The sequence below is a fragment of the Fonsecaea pedrosoi genome, assembly GCF_000835455.1.
Source record: "Fonsecaea pedrosoi CBS 271.37 unplaced genomic scaffold supercont1.5, whole genome shotgun sequence".
NCBI classification, from domain to species: domain Eukaryota; kingdom Fungi; phylum Ascomycota; class Eurotiomycetes; order Chaetothyriales; family Herpotrichiellaceae; genus Fonsecaea; species Fonsecaea pedrosoi.
In genome coordinates, this window is record NW_013550611.1 from 1,504,242 (window position 1) to 1,518,138 (window position 13,897).

Consider the following 13,897-nt stretch of genomic DNA (forward strand, 5'->3'; position numbering starts at 1 on the left):
GCGTCGATCATCAAGGAATCACCGGAGAATTCCATCGAATCATTGGCGCCAGGGCAGCTCTAAGTCTCCCAAACGTTTTTGCGGTAGAGCCTTGCTCCCAGCATTTCCGACACAAAATACCTCTGACTAAACCTCTACAGGATGACTGGCTCACAAGGCGACCTTTCTCGTCTGAGGTAGCGAGATGGCCTTGCCAAAAGCCCCTTGTCCTTTTTCTGTCGACGTCTCACGATGGACCACCAATGCCGGATGAGCCTAATGCCAGCTGTCTTCGCAATTTTCTCCGGTTCGCCACAGGATTGGAAGTCCGACCTCCTGATCGAGTCCAGTCCCAGCTCCCATCCCAAGTCAAGGCGGTCTGCACTAGCCATCAGCCTGCATTTGCTCCCAAAGGGTCGAAGCCGACGACATCCGAGCGCGAAATGGTTTGTCGGAATCGTCGAATGACTGTCACGGTAGCCTCAACAAATCTCAGACCACCACGACTGCAGCCCCGGGTGTCTGGACTAACCTGCGCTGACCACGGCGTCCACTCATTGTTGAACGCGATGTTGCCGATGCCAACAGAAAGATGAGCTAATGCGTGGGTCGCTTGGTGACAGTCACCTGTTTGGGACATGAAAACAAAGAGCCTACCAGAGACATCCCAGAGCCTTGCAGCCCAAGGGGCAGATGACCCTCCCCAGATGAGGAAATCTTGTAGCGCAGCTTACTTGATACGTTCTGCCAGAAGATTCCCTCGCTGCCCGGCTCCTACGGCAGCGTCAAGTCCATGGAGAAACTCTCGAGGAATCGCCGGGAATGCTTGTTTTCAACAATGCAGCATACCATTTTCTGTTGACTGAGCGAAGCGCATCGACGTCACGTTGCTGCCATCCGTGAGAGTCCGTATCTCAAAGGCACAAAGACCATGATCTATTAAACCCCTCTTTCACCCCGAGATAACAGGTCTATCCTCACTTCAACCAGCACTGTCAAGACATCAGAGGCCAATAGTCCTTTCGCAAAGTCAGTCCCAGCACTTTTTGATCGAAGCCACGACAATCTCCCGCACCAATTACTTTTCTCAAGATGGGTAACGGCGTCTTCCGACACAATGGTTTCACCAACACGGTGACTACCAACAACCACATCACCTCCCGTGGTAGTGATTGGTACTGGACTGTCTGTGCGGTCATGACTGTCTCGACCCTCGCCTTCATGGCCCTGTCCTTCTTCAAGCAGCGATCTCAGCGCCTGCTTTACTACCTCGCTGCGGGCCTCACCCTGGTCCCGGCCATTTCGTACTTCTGCATGGGATCCAACTTGGGCTGGACTGCCATCTTGGTTGAATGGGTTCGCAGCGACCCCAAGGTTCACGGCGACATGCGCCAGATCTTCTATGTCCGCTATATCGATTACTTCATCACTATTCCTATCTTGTTCACCTTGTTGTTGTTGAGCTGCGGTCTCCCCACCTCGACCCTCCTGTACACCCTGCTCATGGGCGAGGTCTGGGTCATCATGGCTCTTGTTGGCGCCCTTGTCCACAGCGAATACAAGTGGGGTATGTATTCAAGCGGGATTCGGTATTGGTTACTCAGTCCGCTAATTCTGCATGTCAACAGGTTTCTTCACCTTCGGAGCTGTTGCGCTGTTCTTCGTCGGTTTCGCCATCATCTACGAGGGACGTGCCTATGCCCGCACTCTCGGACAAGACATCCTCCGTGTCTACACCGTCTGCTCCGCCTGGGTCGTTTCCCTCTGGATCGTCTACCCCATCATCTGGGGTGTCTCAGAGGGTGGTAACGTCATTGCTCCCGACTCTGAGGCTGTCTCTTATGGTGTCTTGGATATCCTGATCAAGCGTAAGTCGTTCACTTGTCAACTACTCGTCCTTGACAGACGCTGACGATGCCTGCCAATAGCTGTCACCGCTGCTTTCCTTATCTGGGGCATGCGCAATGTCGATATGGAGCGTCTGGGCATCCACATCCGTGATGTCAACTCCGCCCCTAGCGCTGCTGCTCACTCGGAAAAGGCTGCTGAGGCTGCTGCCGCCGGCGAGGGTGTCGCTCCCGCCCCTGCTCCCGAAGCCAGCGCCGTGTAAAGGGCCGACCATCACGCAGTATCAGGCCCAATCTTCGATATTTTCGACGGACAACTTACCGGCTTTGCCTGAATGCGCCCACTAGGGGTTTCTCAACCCCTCTCAACTTTCAAGCCAAGAGGTCCATGCGAAGTACTTTTTTTGCTGGACTTTCAACACGATACCCAACCCTACCAACCAACCAAACCCGGTAATGCGACATGTCACTCGTTACACAAGATGGACAAAGGAGATTTTCTTTTACGACCAAGTCACTATTAAACACTAATTCACGGAGTCGAAGGATGCAGAAAGAAGGGAGAGGAGAGAAGGGGGCAAAGTGTCTGATTTATCACGTCGCGACGATACCCAAGATACCATGTACAAGCAGCTCGGCCGCCATTGGGGGGTTAATTAACCTTACGAGTACGAGTAGTATTATAGGACTTATTTTGACGTACTAATAATATCGAAACCATTAGCAATGTCAATGTCAATGTCAATAGAGATTTCATGGTCATAACACAAAGTTAGTCTACACTTTGCACCTTGTCTGATTTGGAAGTTTCGTCTACAAAGGAACTACTTATGATCACTCGGTACAGACAAGAACTGGCAGAAGTACGGTGCAGTAGTACTGAGTCGAGTCCCTCCATTAGCTACCTATGTACTTACCTACAAGGAGGGTGCATAAGATATGTAGATGTTTGACACCTCGTGACCTGCGTGCCATTCTACATTCATACCCTCCAACTGGATACCTAGTGCCTAGCGAGCTGTGTAGGTGCTTGTGATACTCTTACCCAAGTCGTTAGTCATACAAATACTCGTTCGAGTCGATAACTTGGTTTAGTCTAAATCCCGGTCTACTTGTAAGGCTAGGCGCTTACTTTTCTCGAATCCCATCCAACAGGAAGAAGGAGAGAAGAGAAGGAAGAAAAAAAAAAAAATCTCTCATCCATGATCCGTGGCTGCTTGTTCTGTCGTGAGTGAGTCGTGGTGGTGTGGGTTGGTTGGGACTTGGTAAAAGAAAGGCCCGGGAGGCCCACACCACCTATTCTATGCCATCCCACCCCATCCCCGAACCAGTCAGCTTTTGTCGTCAACCACCATCAGGCTGCGAGGGTCGGGTATGCTCGGCAAGAAAACAATTACTATGAGTAAGAGTGAGATACCTCCTCCGGGCTGGGCTCGAAAATTCTGCAGGCGGGCCAAGAAAGAGACAGAGAGAGAGCGACGCACACAAACAAGAATCGGCGCGACTGCGACTTCGTCAAGGAGGACTCGATACTCCATACTCAAAAGAGTTAAAATGACGCGGTATCGAGTACTTTTCCCCAGAGAAAGCTTTTTCCCAGCCAGCGTGCCAGGTCCACCATAGACATTAAATCACTCGCGAGCGCACAAGTAGGTATACCGACACGTGACCGACCAAGAGTCAAGACCGTACCAAGTACGAGGTACAGTGCGCCGAGAACACTAATAATCTTTTAGTCCAAACTCTTCACTCCCCTTATCATTTGTGTGGATACGAATTGCCTCTGGAGGGCTTGGGTCCAAGCTGTCGCAGAGTGGACACCCAAGTTACTCGTGAGGTAGTGGAGCACATAGCAAAAACCCTTTTTTCCTCGCTTCACGTCTTGCTTAGCCCATTCAGTCTTAGCACAAAGGCTCTCGGAGATTTTTTTCTGCAAAGACTCGGTACATGTGCTTGATGTGTACTCAGTAAGAGTCTGAGGTGCAGTATCAAGTCCCGCGTCGTGTGGGAGCAATCATAAAAGGAGAATTTCGGGTTCATGGTTGTTAAGAGAAAGTCAGCACCTGTGGATGGTCAATATGATCGATACCTTCAGAGTTAGTCACCAATTCCGCTGAAAGGCGATTTCCTCAACAGGGCGCGGTGGAAAGGAGAAGGCCAAGCCAAAAGAGCAGCGTCGCATGAGTTTGGGCAGTGTGCACGAGCGTGTTCCCCCAAGGATCGACTCAAAGTAAACAGACTTCCTTGGACGGACGGTTGGCCCGAGAAGGAAGGACGGAAAGAGGCCTATCTCGCTTTCAATCGATAGTTCGTCGCTGAGATACACAATCAAGGACAAACCACACCGTCTTTGACGCCATCTGTTGACGATCCGGAGAAGCTTGCACCGTAGCTTACCGTGTCGTTGACCGTGTTCCTGCACAGGTCGAGGTTGTGAAAAGACCGTTGTCGATGAAATCCTACCCCAGAACAGACGAGATTTGCTACCATATTGTTCTGCAGATCATCTTCTTGTGTCTCCACAAAGTATTGCAGCATTCGATATTAGTATGGGTTTATCCAAAACCGCATTCAGTCTTGAGGGTGTGCTCACTGGATCCAACTCCACCTTCTGAAGTTGTAGGTACGAGTGATAGTACCGAGTACAGAGAAGGTACTCGTATGTCAGCAGGCCTTCGTCTTCAACGACTTGCGAAAAAACAGTCAATCTTGATCAGACGCTTGCCGTAGACGAAGGAAATGGCCAAGGATGGCCCAGGGTTCTCCACGATCTCAAGAACGGTAAGGGCGGAGAGCCACTGATATCGGTCTCGCACCGTCGAGATTGGGGCCCGTTTGCACAGAACTCTTGCTCATTGCGACAATAGTGGTATACCCAGCGACCATCAACCCCCACCCTCTTGCTGAGAAGTCTTCGTCTATGTAGGTCTGGGATGCACACCGTAAGCGAAGTTAGCATCTGGTTTCTGCTTGGAGAAAGAAAATCAGCCTGATCGCGGTCACAGCAACACACAGTCGCCAAACCGACCGCCTTGTGCACACCGCAAATCTCAAGCTGCTCTTACCACGACCAACCATAAACCGTCATCGGTAGTCGTCCGGAGGGTTGCAGATGAGGTTGTGTAATCTGAGGCGGCAAGAGGCCCTGGTAGCTCGTCGTGAAGACGGTTCCTGGCAAGTTGGCAACACCAGCGGTAGGTCAAACACAGGTAAAGCACTCTGGCCAGCTCCAGATTAAATTGCACAGTTCCCGTTGGCGGCTACAGATGGGGAAAAGGGTAGTCAACCAGAAGAAACCGCGTCAATTCGGTGCAGGGCCGAACCGACAGTAGCCAAAGCCGCAGCCAGTGAGAGACCTCGTAGGTCGTGAACTGACCTGATAACGTTGATGTCAGGGGCGTGGGAAAGAGACAAGAGGGCGAATGGGCGACGGAGCGCATTGTGGATGTCCAAGTCGCTGTTTCATCATTTCCTTCGCAGATGGAGCGACTCTCTTGCTGGGTTGGCGCAGGCAAGCAGCAGATGGGCTGCTTTAAAATGAATCTAACCTGACGCTGGTGCTACCCTTAGGCGGTCCTTTAGAGGCTCTTAGCGGGGGCCTCGGGAAATTTGGCATGACTAGCATTGGCTGGCAGCTGCATGCAGTGGAGGACAGGCCCGCAATGGGTCCGTAGTCGCCCAGGCACAAGCCCAGGAACCAAGCTTGGCGCGCCCAGGTACAACCACTCAGGGGTTGCAGTTTCATCTGCTGCCAACCTTTGTATCCACCACTCTATCCTCTTATCCACCGGTTCTCCACGATCGTCGAAGCCTCATCCCAACTCAAATCAGCCAGACGACCACTCAAAGTTTGCTGAGCTGTCTGTTGACACCAGCGCTTTACTCTAACTCGGCCCACGACCGCGACGCAATTTTACCCGATTTTTTGCGATGCTCCCGCTGCCACCCCAGCGCAACCCCATGCCCTCGCCCAGCCCATCAGATATGCTTTTGGCCGCCACATATACTCGTCTTCTTCCCTGCTCGTCTCCATATGTCGCACCTCTCTTTCCTCTCCCAGTGCGAGAATCCAGGATAGCATATTGCTGTCGTCCGAGCATCTGAGCTCCCTCTCAGTTCCTATCACGCTCACTCACCTCCCCTCGAGCAGCGCTCGCTCAGCTCGCCTTGCGCGATATCATTCTAGGACCAGAACAGCACATTGACCGACCACGGCAGGTCACCACACACTCACTGAGACTTACCACGACACTCGAGATCAGACTCCGATAATCGGAAGTCGCTCCAGCGCATCGAGAAACAAATCACCGCACTACACACGAGACTTCAATTCGATACTCAAAGCAAGATGCGCATCAGCTCAGCCGTCGCAGCAGTTGCGCTGTTGCTAGCGCCAGCAGCTCTTGCTGATCTACCGCCTGGAGACTGGTCGGGCGAGACTACTGTCACAATTACGCAGTCGCTCTCAACCACTCTGACCGTTACCAAATACCTCACATATGCGAATGCTACAACGACGAGCAGTTCCGGCAGCTACACTGTCAGACCGACAGGCTGGAATGTCACTTCCACTACCACAACCGGGGCAAGTACCATCAATATTCCGACTTTGACTGCCCCAGCTAGCTCAACATCCGGTATCTCACCGCCCATTGCAAGTGCAACTGGCGCAGCGAGCGCTCAAGAAATCAATCTAGCAGTGGCCGCTATGGCGGGCGCCGCTGCCCTCCTCTTGGGCTCATTATAGCCACAGTCTCTTGATATTTATCAACATGTCGAGCATGAAGCGGCATCCTGTTGATACTTTCTTTTCCTCATGTTTTGACTGAGTCAACCTTTTACGTTGCGAGCACCAGCATGCTCGCTTTCGCTTGTCTGGATAACAACAATTTCATCTCTGAGAGAGTTTGAAGCACATTGCGGAGGACCGATTATCGAAATATTTGATTGTACCGCAGCCGGTACTTTCACGAATTACCTATGTGTTGAAGTTGCAAATTGGGAGATTACGCTACCCACGCCCGGGGCGCAGATGAGTCGGACCGTCAGCCGTTGTGCAGGACTGTGGTTTCAAGCATGAGTGTTGGGCAATGAAGGCTCTGTTTACCAAGTGGATGAAGACAGGGGCGAAATGGTTCTTGGGATAGGGGATGCAATTGGGGGAAGGGGGCAGGTCTACGATGATGACAGACACGATGTGAAGTGCAAGTCCCACACCTTGTCGAAAACATGCAAGACAGTCGCGGTCTCCTTTTGACGAGATGGTGGTGAACTCGTCTGGGAAGCTTTTTGGCCCACCGCTGCATCTGTACAGATAGCCAGTTCGCGCATTCTTGTAATTGAACTTAGAAACGTTACAGAACACAGCTGGTCTCGCTACGTCTTGGGAAGCGCGATTATCTTGCCCGATTCTGATATTAATTTGTTCCTTTTTCCGAGTTTGGCGATGGAAAGGGGAGGGGGGAAGGAGGATGCACGAGGCACGAAACATGATGTCGGCTACGTTCATCTCCCGTGATCGACAAGCGCGCAAGACAACCGCCATGTCTCGCGCAGATCTCTATTCGGGTTGCTCGGTTCTTGTTCAATCAAAGCCACCGCGTTGATTACTTGTACGAGTACGAGGTAGAGTACTCGGTAGACATCCGAGCCACGCGACGGAAGTGGGGATCTGTTTGTACATATGAGTACAGGACATACGTGGCTTGTCAGTGTTGTTGCTGTCTGTCTGCCAGTCGAGTCAGTTCCTTACTTGACATGATCGACGTCCTCTTGTACTCAGTGCTATTCGCGCTGTACCGAGTAGTGGTTCTAATATGTCAATTTGGGTAGGGTCGTCGTGTAAGTGTGGAGCGATATTAATGGGGAGGTGGCTTTCTCTAGGTACGATAGATAGAGGAGGGGCATGTAGGTAGAAGATTGGCGATTATTACTGTGGTCACTACTCGGGTTACTGTGATCATGATGTGGGTGGCACGGGTGGATAACCATGGTGGACTGGTGGCTGTGTGGTGCCCGTCATCCCGGACGCGTCCTCGAGCCTTGAGCCTTCGGATACATACCTTCCTCATCCCGTCAGTCGGCTAGTTCAGTCGACGAGTGGTAGCTGAGGTAAAAGACCATCGGCACGAGGTTTTAGTCAAATGAATCTCGACACTGCCCTTCAATGTTCGAGTTGAGACAAATGTTTACACGGCGCGCATTCTCATTAAGACCTGTCGAATGTCTTCTGGGTTTGCGGCTATTGGTACCCTGCATTCGCTAGGCGGAACAACATACCTACAAACTTGCAAGTCTATCAACGTTCTCGGGGATAGATATTCATGAGTCTCTCTGCCCATCCACGATACCTCTTAACAAGTGTCCCGGGATTTGAACCATATGCCGCGTACAAAACTGCAAATACTGGATCAAAGGTTTTCTGAAGTGCTCGAGTCGCTGAGCCTGGATCTGTCTCTGTCTCGAGCGAACTACCGAGCAGACTTCAGTCTCCGTCCAGTAGTTAAACCAAGTACCGAGCAGTCTCTGGGATACCTGGCATGGGGTATTTTTTTACCACGTGACCAGGCGTTTCCTCCTCACACCCAATTAGGTAGGTTTGTCGCTATCATTGGTTCGCTCTCTTTAGCGAGACCTCGGGGCCCCTCCATCAAGCTCAAGCAAGACATGTGAGTTCCTTCCCAAAACGCGTCTTGCCCTGACGCGCTCTTTGGGTCTTTCAACAACTCCACGTGGTCACTCCCTTGTGTCTTTTCCACCAACGTCAACGAAACCTGGCAGCTTGTATCTACGGTCTTTGCCGGTTATCTTCTGCGTCATCACCAGAGCTGTCTTGAAGATCCTCTTTGGTACCCCAAAAGACTTCTTGCTCTGCTAGACGTCTCTCGCTGGACGACCCACTGTGCTGCGAGCATTCTCTGCGAAAACGCGATTCTCCACGAATGGACGAACCCGAACTCCCTCCTCTTTCGTGGTCCACTCGGGCAACGTTACCACACGCTCGCTCTCGCCTCGCACCACCTCTCTCACGAAAGCGAACTCATTCCGACCGGGAAGACGAGCCAGCTATCTCTAGCGATCCCGCTCTGTTCTCCAGCGATGAGACAGCACCTGGCGCCGAAAACTATGCTTTAGGCAAGAGGAAGAAGCGTACATTCAAGGGGTCGTGGTGGGATTGTCACCCAGCTGAGCCTGGAACCAGAGAGGGTCTGAGGGAAAGACGCCAATTTAAGAGAAATTTCGACTCGGGAATCTTCATGGGCAGTGAGAGTGACGATCTTCTCTCAAGTGATGCGATCACGATAGAAGAGGAGTTTTTGAGAGATCAGCGAGAAGATAAAGACAACAGTGAACAGACGGAGCCGTTCTCGTCCTGGCCAGCGCAAAGTGAGCCAAACAACCTGAGAAGAAAGCTCGCTCCCGGAATTATGGTTGAGATTCCTAAGGAGCACGAAGAGGTTTGCAAGATTATCCGGCAGTGTCTCGACCATGGAAAAGAGAATGTGGACTTGTCGTAAGTGGCCCAGGTCGGCAGAGCGAAAGAAACAGTGGTGCTGATAAACAGTTAGATCCATGTCTCTGTCGACTTTACCCGCCGATATCGCGTCACTCCAGACACTCAGCAAACAAGATGAGCTAACTCCGGGCATGCTGCACATTGGCACTAACCTTGAACCCCAATTACGACTGTTTTTGGGCAACAACTCCTTTACAAAAGTGCCAAGTCCTATTTTCACCCTTCACAACCTGCGCGTCTTATCTCTCCGCAACAACGGTCTCACCTATATCCCAAGTGCGATAGGGGAGTTGGTCAATCTCCAGTCTCTAAACATTGCAGGAAATCAGCTGTCAGAGCTGCCCACGGAGATTCTTGACCTAGCTACTGAACACAAGTTGCGAGAGCTGAGGATAAACCCAAACCCATGGTACATGGCTGATGGAGCGACGGTCGCCGAGCCTCTTGACAGGCTAATCCTATGGCCGGGGCCATATCTATCATTTCGCAGGACCCATTATCACATCGTTGCAAAAAGCAATCATTGGCCATCGGACTTCCCCCAGATCCCGACACTCACTGAACTAGCTCTTCGCGAATTGTCCAGATACGACCCCTTGGGCGACATAGACTTTATCGCCTATATGCCACCGAACACCCCTGAAACTGTGTTGAACCAGCTTCAACAGCTCCAAAAGCAACCCCAACGTCGGTGTACTGCGTGCAAAAAGGTCATTGTGTTGGCACGGGAAGAATGGCTGGAGTATTGGAACATTGAGTGTGGTGACGCGAATGATGAGAGGAGGTCCCGGTATCCGGACTTTTCGCGGACTAGTGGATTGACACCCTTTCGAAGGCTACGGTGCTGGGATTGCTCCAAAAGCTCAAGACTGAGCGATGCGGCTTGGGATGAGAAGTCGTAATCCTTTCTCGAGGTTCTTTTCGCACCAAAGCTGTCTTTATGTGCCAAAACTTGAAGTATTCTGCGAGCTTGTAAAATGGATATGGACCTACAGGGATGAAGGCCTCTATGGACAGTTTACCTTGGGCCGGATAAGGCTAGGTGAGCAGGCACGGCCGGGGGAGCGAACAGCCTTTCACACGCATGTTTGGGCAATATTTGGCTTGGTCACGTGGCAGACACCTTGCTACAGGGGACCAAGGACCAAATCCTGGGTGGGCTATCACCTATGGACTCTATCGCGTCCGGTGGCATTCTCCAAGGTCCTTTGGATCGTGCTCTTGGGGGATGGGCTGATCCGCAGAGAGGGATGAGAAGGCGAAAAGCATAGGAAGAGAACAGGATCCAGAGCAAAGACACGAACAAAACTCGCTTGTTTAATGCCTAGTAGTACTCATTCTTTTCCTCTGTAAAGTTGGTGGTCTTTTGTCTGGATTTGGGCGAGGTTGGAGACAATGTGAGAAAGAGAGAGAAAGGAAGGAAGGAGGGACGCAGAGTGGAAAGAAGAGAGAATGAGAATGCGGCACGGCGTTTGGCATATGGCATATGGCACAGCGTGGACATCAACGAAAAAAAATCCATCGGAGACAGATAGTTCGCTGAAAAGGGGGCATTGCTGGATACTTCCTTCTTCGTTGCTCTTTCCTCTGCTCACCTGCCAAAGACTAGATGAGATGAGACGAGATGAGACGAAATGCAAATGCAAACGCAACGCAGCGCAACGCAATGAGACCAGGATCATATGAGGGCTTCTTCACTTTTTCCTTTGCTTCGCCATATCACCAGCAAGCCACTGACCAACTGCATTAGTACATACGGTGTAGACGCAAGCAAAAATCCATCCATCCATCCGTGTTCCGGGAAAGAAAGCTTCCGCGTGAGTCGTCTTTGCCATGCACGCTTGATTTTGACGCTCCGTGGTAGGTTGTCTCCTTCATGATCCGGGTCGGTAGGGTGAAGAGCAATAGCAATGTCAATGTCATCCCCATCGCATCAAATATCTCTAGGTCGACTGATTTATTTGCTTTGCTTGCTGTGAGATCTCGTCCGTCGTCGTCTCTCCTCTGTTCTCATTTCTGACCGTCGCCGTGCCCGTAAGCCTGGTTCCGAAACGGGTTTTTGTCGCCGTAGGCGTGGTCGACCATCTTGCAGTCGGCGATGATCCGCCGCTCAATCTCGGCCTTCCAGTTATCCGTGGTGCACCTTTTCCGCTCCGCCAAGTGCTTCGCCGTGTCTCCTGGGTTGGTGCTCAGGCTCTCTCGCGACTTTGGGTCGTCAAAGTAGATGTCTTCGATCCGGGAATCGAGCTCGCCGGCGGTGGCACTGGCACATTTGCTGTCCCCGAGGTCGATCCTGCCAGACTTGGGCGAGGGCGGTTTGGGGGATCGGACGAGCGCTGCCTTGACCTTCTTGATCGGAGAAATTCTCTCCTTGGAATGGGACATCTTTTTCGGCTGTTGGTATTGGTGGAGCCAAGAAACTGTTCCAGCAAGTCGCAGGACAAATTCAAACGGGTTGTCAGGCTCAGGGTGACGATTCGGAATGGCAGTGATAGTGACAGTGATAGATGGTGATTCATATCTCGTGCATCACCAGGTCGTCAAGCATGGATCTCACCGAAACTTGACCGGTGGTGAAGCCGTCCCAAGCACAAACTGAAGTGACGAGTCCCTGATTCCGTTGACCCGTGGGGCGTTTTAACGTGCTGCTGAAGACCAGCTTGAAATGTGACAGGCTTTGAAGAGCAAGTCTCGATGGCTAGTGGTCGACAGTGTGACGATCCTGCGAAATATAAGTGAGGCCTGTCCCCGCCGTCTTGCGGGATGGGATTGTCAGGCTGAGTGGCTCGAGACCGCGAGACAAGCACTATAGCTGTGGGCGAGAAGAAAAATGGGTGATGGTCTTTGGGAAGCAAGAGTCAGGGAGGTGGTCAGTCAAGTGAGGGTGGAAGGAGATGCTGCTCCAGCACACTCATGAAATCGTCAACATATGCGCATGAGCACTGGTTCCAAACACCAGCACTCTCGTCGTTCAGCAATATTGCCATTCCCTCGGTATCGATCCTGTCGACTCCAGGTATACAGGCCATGATGCGTTGTCATAGACCTAAATGTTGTGGAACATGTCACAAGCATGCTGGGTTGACAAGTTGAAGCCCAGGTGCGATTATCACATCTGCCAGAAAGACCACATTAGTGCTCGAAATGGTATTCAAGCTGTCTGCATTCGTTGACCGACGCGGTCTATGGGTATCTCGAATCGTAACATCGTAATGTTAAGGAAAGCCATGGGTCCAGGTATGACGGTACAAACTCAGCGTTCGAAAAAGCCACCGTCACTCATATCATCATCCTGGTCACTGTCCAGATCCGCTGGATCAATGATGCCATCGTCATCGAGCCAGGACGGCTTCATCTCTTGCAGTTGGTTTCCATGTGCCCTGCGCAATTCAGCCTCTTGCTTTCCACCAATTGCAGCCAGCTCCTTTTGAAGTTGCTTGTCGGTGGTCAGCTTGCCATCGCGTAGTGCTTCCAGTTTGGCCTCCCCTTCGTCCATCAGCTTCTCGACCTCGTACCACATTGGTGGTTTAGCACCGGATGCAGATCGGACGACATTGCTCAGTTGATCGGCGAGTTGAAGGATCTCATTTCGCTGATCTGCGTCATATGTCGCCATCTCTGTCTTATTGATTTTTGGTCTATCCTGCCTTTCTTTTTTGCCCTCCTGAACAAACAGGCTGATGTACTTCTCTCCCAACGGTGCGTACTTGGTGTAATTAATGTCCACCTCGGCAATGTGAATCAGTTTCTTAAGTTCGGTGTTGTAAGCTTGTTCATGGCTCTGTTCAGAGTCTCTTTGCCTCAACAACTGCTTCAGTGCTCTTTCCGCCTTCTTTCGCTCCATGAAGCGGACAAAATGGTAGCGTTGTAGGTTCTTCCGAGCATTCTGGGTGAGTAGTGCTTTTCTTTGGTCAAAGAGCAAAGCAGCTAGTTCACGCTCCTTCTCTTGTCGCACGGTACCAGGCAAGTCTTGTTGTGAGGTCAACAACCGGCGCAGAGAGTGTATCCTGGTTGAGGGATTTGTGGATCGTTCATGTTTTGTTTTCGAGACCGCAGACCGGACGGGGGGGAGATTGGGTGGATGACGTCGTGGGGAGGTCTGTCTGGGGTTGCTGCGACGTTGCGTCTCGCCGATTCGATCTTGTCGTGGGCGAAAGGCATCAAACTGAGCACGGTCTGGTCTGTAGTAAGACCCAGCCGACGGGCGTGGAGGTCGCTGTTTTCCCATGATCCAGATTCAGCATCTCAGAAGCAGCTTGTATTCGCCATTTGAGTATCAGGGTGCCGAATCATCAAGAGTTGCAGGTTATATCGAAATGGGAAAATCGTGTTTGTGGCAGAAAGTGAATTAATTTCCTCAGCAAAAAGTTCTGCCGCTCTTCACCGCCTTGAGGATCGCGTGCCTGGGCTTTAATTCGATCTAAACCCTTTTAGGCAAGTGAATCGACTACATGAATCGTACCTTTTAGAGCAACCCAAACAACCACCACCATGCACTCTGAACACCTAGAACATTCCCCACGAATCGAAACGAGACTCTTTCTGAAGCTGATAC

At 51.5% G+C, this 13,897-nt stretch overlaps 5 protein-coding genes across 5 annotated transcripts; 3 read left to right on the forward strand and 2 right to left on the reverse strand.

Moving 5' to 3' along the window:
- Positions 1–1,071: 1,071 nt before the first annotated feature.
- Positions 1,072–2,089, forward strand: Z517_08012 (uncharacterized protein; the record flags this gene model as incomplete). Its single annotated transcript, XM_013426533.1, has 3 exons — positions 1,072–1,546; positions 1,608–1,847; positions 1,908–2,089. 3 exons carry the CDS (start codon positions 1,072–1,074, stop codon positions 2,087–2,089), a joined length of 897 nt encoding a protein of 298 aa, XP_013281987.1.
- Positions 2,090–6,174: 4,085 nt separating this feature from the next.
- Positions 6,175–6,573, forward strand: Z517_08013 (uncharacterized protein; the record flags this gene model as incomplete). The annotated part of the gene is made up of 1 exon (XM_013426534.1): positions 6,175–6,573. The coding sequence occupies one exon, from the start codon at positions 6,175–6,177 to the stop codon at positions 6,571–6,573; it is 399 nt and encodes a 132-aa protein (XP_013281988.1).
- Positions 6,574–8,767: 2,194 nt separating this feature from the next.
- Positions 8,768–10,244, forward strand: Z517_08014 (uncharacterized protein; the record flags this gene model as incomplete). The annotated part of the gene is made up of 2 exons (XM_013426535.1): positions 8,768–9,339; positions 9,395–10,244. 2 exons carry the CDS (start codon positions 8,768–8,770, stop codon positions 10,242–10,244), a joined length of 1,422 nt encoding a protein of 473 aa, XP_013281989.1.
- A 1,108-nt stretch (positions 10,245–11,352) lies between these two features.
- Positions 11,353–11,727, reverse strand: Z517_08015 (uncharacterized protein; the record flags this gene model as incomplete). Its single annotated transcript, XM_013426536.1, has 1 exon — positions 11,353–11,727. One exon carries the CDS (start codon positions 11,725–11,727, stop codon positions 11,353–11,355), a length of 375 nt encoding a protein of 124 aa, XP_013281990.1.
- Positions 11,728–12,595: 868 nt separating this feature from the next.
- Positions 12,596–13,570, reverse strand: Z517_08016 (uncharacterized protein; the record flags this gene model as incomplete). The annotated part of the gene is made up of 1 exon (XM_013426537.1): positions 12,596–13,570. One exon carries the CDS (start codon positions 13,568–13,570, stop codon positions 12,596–12,598), a length of 975 nt encoding a protein of 324 aa, XP_013281991.1.
- Between the last annotated feature and the right edge of the window lie 327 nt (positions 13,571–13,897).